The sequence below is a fragment of the Neofelis nebulosa genome, chromosome 7 (genome assembly GCF_028018385.1).
Source record: "Neofelis nebulosa isolate mNeoNeb1 chromosome 7, mNeoNeb1.pri, whole genome shotgun sequence".
Classification (NCBI taxonomy): domain Eukaryota; kingdom Metazoa; phylum Chordata; class Mammalia; order Carnivora; family Felidae; genus Neofelis; species Neofelis nebulosa.
Window position 1 is genome coordinate 73,162,384 of NC_080788.1, and position 5,961 is coordinate 73,168,344.

General features: G+C 41.8%; 1 protein-coding gene across 1 annotated transcript; it reads right to left on the reverse strand.

Annotated features, from left to right (window-relative positions):
- Positions 1–3,117: 3,117 nt before the first annotated feature.
- Positions 3,118–4,298, reverse strand: LOC131518216 (olfactory receptor 10G3). Its single transcript, XM_058740807.1, has one exon. The coding sequence runs from the start codon at positions 4,296–4,298 to the stop codon at positions 3,357–3,359; it is 942 nt and encodes a 313-aa protein (XP_058596790.1). The 3' UTR covers positions 3,118–3,356.
- Between the last annotated feature and the right edge of the window lie 1,663 nt (positions 4,299–5,961).

The window sequence follows — 5,961 nt, forward strand, 5'->3', positions numbered from 1 at the left end:
GGTCAGATGCTTAACCGACTGAGCTACCCAGGTGCCCCTACCAGGTTAACCATTTTTTAAACATACAGTTCAGTAGTGTTAAGTATATTCACACTCTTGTGCAATCATCTCTGGAACTCCTTTCATCCTGCAGAACTGAACCTCTATACCTACTAAACAACTCCCCACTCTCCCCTCTCCTCAGCCCCCGGCAACCACCATTCTACTTTCTATCTCTATGAATTTGACTATTCTAGGAATTCATTTAAATGAAATCACACAGTATTTGTCTTTTTGTGACTGGCTCATTTCACCTAGCATAATATCTTAAAGATTTATCCATGTTGTAGCATGTGCCAGAATTACCTCCTTTTAAAAGGCTGTATAATATTCCAATGTATGTGTATATCACATTTTGTTTATCCAGTCATCCATCAATGGACACTTTTGGCTATTGAGAACAATGCAGCAATGAACATGGGTGTACAAATATCTCTTGGAGACCCAACTTTCAATTCTTTTGGGTATGTACCCAGAAATGGAATTTCTGAGTCATTTGGTAATTCTACTTTTAATTTTTTTAGGAACCCCCATACTGTTTTCCATAGTGCCTGCACCATTGTTCATCCTACTGTACAACAGCCAAGAAGCCCACAGGAATCTTAAACTGACATTAGTCCTTCCTGCAAGCTCATGCCTTGGATAGCAGCCTCAGAGCCACAAGGAAATGTAAGTTCCTGATATGACTTTCCCAACAGCCCTTGTGATCGACAGTCTCCCCTGTCTCCTAGCAGCTTCCTCTTATGTGTCATTTATTTTTTAAAGTTTTAATAAATGTTTATTTTTAAGAGGGAGAGAGAGAGAGAGAGAGAATGAGAGAGAGAGCACTTGAGCTGGGGAGGGGCCGAGAGACAGAGGCTCTGTGCCACCAGTGAAGAGCCTGATATGGGACTCGAATCCATGAACCATGAGATCATGACCTGAGCCAAAGTCCAATGGTCAACTACCTAAGTCACCCAGGAATTCCCCCTTATGTATCCTTTAAATAAGAGTCCTCTGTGGCTTACTAAAATCCTGCTCTTTTGGTTTGATTAATCTGCCTTTAGTCTAGGAACCCCAAAACATTCCACCTACTGACCTGAAAAAAGACATGTGCCCCAGGTCCTGCCTCTGTTTGTTTTCTGCCTTGATCTCCCATGTGACTCCTTGAGGCATGCTGGGTAATTCTTCCAGGACCTGTGAGTGATAAAGTTCTCTATTTCAATCCTCTTGTAGTCTGTTGTACTACAAATTACCATCCACCATCCTGCGCTCCACTTAATACAGGTTAATTTAACAAATTCGTAGTAGAGTCCAGTCTACTTTTTAAACAAATGTGGGGCACCTGGGTGGCTCATTTGGTTGAGCGTCCAACTTTGGCTCAGGTCATGATCTCACAGTTCGTGAGTTTGAGTCCCGTGGTGGGCTCTGTGCGGACAGCTCAGAGCCTGGAGCCTGCTTCCGATTCTGTGTCTCTCTCTCTCTCTCTGCTCCTCCCCCACTTGTGCTCTGTCTCTCTCTCAAAAATAAATAAATGTTAAAAGAAATTCAAAAACCCCACAAATATTTGCCTCAGAATTACTCCATTTTGATCTGTATTTTTATTATACACTTACAGATCATTTTAATGTTATTTGATTTTTAAAAAAGAATTTTTTATTACTCTCATTTATTTTTTTTTTTAAATTTTTTTTTTCAACGTTTTTAATTTATTTTTGGGACAGAGAGAGACAGAGCATGAACGGGGGAGGGGCAGAGAGAGAGGGAGACACAGAATTGGAAACAGGCTCCAGGCTCCGAGCCATCAGCCCAGAGCCCGACGCGGGGCTCGAACTCACGGACCGCGAGATCGTGACCTGGCTGAAGTCGGACGCTTAGCCGACTGCGCCACCCAGGCGCCCCAATTACTCTCATTTATTAATGTTATTTGATTAATTGTTAAAACAACAGGTATGATAACCATTGTGCTAGGCACCTGGGAAAATAGGAGCAAGATGTATAATAGCCTTTGGAAATATTTTTGGGTTATCAGCTGTAGCTTTAAGTTTATTTTTGTAATTCACAGTTTAGTCACTTTATTTATTAAATATTTTGAAAGACCAAGATTTCAGAAGTAATGTTTTAGTGTAAGGGAGTTGATATCCAGTATATTGTTTGTTTTGTGAACAAAATGCTGAAAAATTGTGTCAGTCAGCTTGTTTTTTGGTCTCCTATATCAATTAGGTGAACCTAATTTCCTTTGGAAATGAACATTTACATGCCCAAACTGCTGACTCTCGGCTATGCCCAAGAGACTTTGTTTTATAGATAACATGATATCATTCATCACATGGATAAGCAACCATCCACTATGAAAAGCTGGAGAATGAGGCAGAATCACAACAGAATAAGATGGGAGGTGTGAAGGGATTGAAACAACAGATACCGCACCAAGTTTGCCCACATTGATTAGGCCCCAGCTAACTTAATGAAAGCTTGTCAAGCTCACAAATCTAAATGGATATGAAATACTCATTTGGGAAAAGTATTTCGGTTCCCTGGTTAATTGTCCTATTATTTTATTTATTTAAGCCATAGCTACACCCAATGGGGGCTCAAACTCACAACCCCTGAGATCAAGAGCCATGAGCTCTACCAACTGAGCCAGCCAGGTGCCTGCCCTATTTTCTTTCAATGGGAAATTTCATATTGAGCTTTACTTTTTGGTGTGGGGGAATTTATTATTGAGACGTTTGAAAAGACTTCATTGCCTTTTTGCTGGGGAGGTATTGTTTAATTTGTTTGGTTTGTGAAAACACCAGTTTAAGAGGAGTGTTATTTCTTCAGCAGGCAAGGGAGAGGAAGCACTTTAGTTCCTCCCCACATCCTATGATGACCTCAGGAAGTCCCAAGAGCCAGGCCTGTTAACATGCATGTAGCACGGCATCTATAGTTTCTCTTCTAGCATTAGCTGTTGAAGTTAATATCCAATTGGAACAGAACAGAGGAACATCCTTCCATCAAAAGAACTATAGTCCTTCTTAAGCTTGGCCAATGTAAGCCTAGAGGCTGAAAAGCCCATTAGGTGCTTTTGTTCTGTCAGTTCTCTGGATGTGGAAGTGTGCCAGCTTTTGAGTGACTTTAGTCTCACTTTCTACTGTTGGAGTAGCTGAGGTTGTTTGTCTGAAGGGGATACCAAGGAACTGCTAGAAAGTGGTATTTTACTTAAAACTGTGTTTGATCTTATTGTATTGATATTATATGGCTACATAAAAGAGAAAAATAATAATAAAGAAAACTTCACTGAAATGTAAGCATTAGGATAAACTGAAGGTTTCACCAGTGGGGGACAGACACTTTCAAACCTCACTCTTAGTCCCAGGGCCTCCTATCATTCTCTTCAGGGCCAGCTTTACCTCTTGGTTCCGCAGAGTGTAGATGAGGGGGTTGAGGAAAGGAGTGATAGCTGTGGGAAATAGGGCAGCTGCCCCATCCAGGGGGCTGTTGGTTTCAGGCCTCAGGTAGATGAAGGCACAGGGCACATAGTACATGGTCACCACGGTTACGTGGGCCCCACAGGTTGAAAAGGCTCGGCGCCGCCCATCAGTTGTACGGATTCTCAGGATGGCCTGAGTGATCTGTACATAGGAGAGGAGGATCAGGGAGAAACAAGTGGCAACCACCACCCCAATGTCCACAAAGGTCACCTGCTCGTTGACTGTTGTATCAGTACAGGCTAGCCTCAAAACCGCAGGGATGTCACAGAAGAAGTAATCTACCTGGTTTGGCCCACAGTAGGGCAGACGGAAGGTTAGGATAGCCTGGAGGGCCCCATGGATGGATCCTGCCACCCAAGCTCCAGTCACAAGCAAGGTACTCAACTTAGCATTCATGAGAATATGGTAGCGCAGGGGTTGGCATATTGCCAGGTACCTATCGTAGGCCATCAGGGTATAGAGGAAGCACTGGGTGCTGCCCCAAAAGTGATAGAAATAGAGTTGAGCCACACAGCCGCCAAAGGGGATGGGTTTGATGCCTAGAGTGAAGTTCATCATGAGGCGGGGGACAATGATGGTAGAGATGCCCATGTCAATGACGGAGAGAACACCAAGAAAGATGTACATGGGACGGGCATGGAGCTGCGGGTCTACCCAGACAGTGACTAGAATGAGCAGGTTTCCCAGCTGAGTCAGGATGTAGATTAGCAAAAAGAACACAAACAGAAATGTCCTTAGTCTGAGTGGGTAGGGAATTCCTGTGAGAATGAACTCAGTCAATGATGTGCTGTTGACTCTTTCCATCCTCTGGAGATCTTACCTAGAGAATGGACAAGAGAAGAGTTAGCATGGAAGTGAGAAGGAAGTGAGGAAAAACTAGAGAAAGAGCTTGTAAAAAATGAAGGACAATGATGGAGAAGTTTCTTTATGTGGGGGAGAGGACAGATAGGGAGAAGTATGCTTTATGGCAGGAGATGGCCTATTTAGTAAATACAGTTTTATTGGAACACAGCCATGCTCATTTACTTATGTGTTGTCTGTAGCTGCTTTGGTGCTATGATGGCAGAGTTAAGTAGTTGCATTTGTCCTGAAAAGCCTAAAATATTTATTCTCCGGGCTTTTACAGAAAAAGCTTGCTCCTAGGAGTTTGTACCTGGAACACTTTTGCCAAAGATTAAGGGTTTACTGGAAGCAACATGTGTGGGAAAAGACACTTGTTTTGTTATATGCTCTGCCACTTTAACCTCCAGAATCCACTGACTCATTCTTATCGTGCCAGTACATAAACTTATACGTAGAGTGGGGAGTATGCAGAAAGGGAATGAGAAAATTCTTTGTACCCATTTGTAGTAGAAAGAACGGAACACAATTGTGATTAAATGGCTAGTTGTATGTGACATATCTTGATGCTGTGTGAGTCTACTCTCCAAGTTCTTTACAATGAAAGGAAGTCCATGAGGCTGTAAGCATGTAAATAAAGTTACAGTTGGTACTTGCTGCTATGTATTTTGTTTCTTTGTATATAATAGTGTGGCCTTGGGACACAGTAAAGAAAGAGAGGAGAAAAGGAAGCAAAGAGGGATGTCTGTAGTGAGACATCAGAGATGAGAGAAAAAGCAAGGATGACTGGAGAGGATGAGAGAAGAGCAGGGCAAATGGCTCTCAGTGTGGAAGAGTTATTTTAAGTTTTTGGTCCAACCTCTTGATTGGCATTTCCCACCTAAAGAAAAAGGTTGATTAATGAGCTTTTAAAACTCACCAGTTGTACAATTCGCTAATATCTAAGCTTATGGGTTGAGGTGGTATGTCCAAGAAATTGAAATGGATTGATTCATTGATTTTGCTCTGGAATGATTCACATCCACTCAGAAGGAAGAGAGTGAGATTAACAGAGAAGTCAGGAACTCTCTGATTAATAATTCCCTCCAGCTTCACTCTTGTGCTTTGGCTCAAATGAATGTGAAGAGCAGGGAAGTGACAACCTTTGAGAAAGACATTATGTACAGATGGTCCTGCTGCTGGCTGGAAGCCCTAAATGTTAATATTGTAATGAATCTGGGTCATCAGCTTGCTTCTTGGCTCCGAGAAAAGTTTCACAGCTCTGTTGGGTTTTCATTTCCTTATTGAGGTTATGAGGGTGGGGAACAAAACTCTGGACCCAATTCTGACACATAGTGACCAAGGGTGGGTAGTTATACTCAACCCTTACATTAAACACTTAACTTAAAAAAAAAAAACAACACTTAATTTTAAAACTGCTATATCCATGCCCTGTCAAAGCTTAGCCCTCATTATTTTACCATCTCTTATAGAATTTTAAAAAGGCACCAGTAAATCATTCTACCCGTCATATTGTTGTTTTGTTTTTTTTTTTGCAAGTGAATGGAACAGCAGTTGTGATTTTTCAAAAAAAATATTTAAAAACAGTGATGGCTGAACTTCAAAAGTTGACTACAGAGCTCTTCTG

What these genes read in the sequence shown, in the direction of transcription:
- LOC131518216 (XM_058740807.1), bottom strand. Translation starts at nt 4,298, where the DNA reads ATGGAAAGAGTCAACAGCACATCATTGACTGAGTTCATTCTCACAGGA.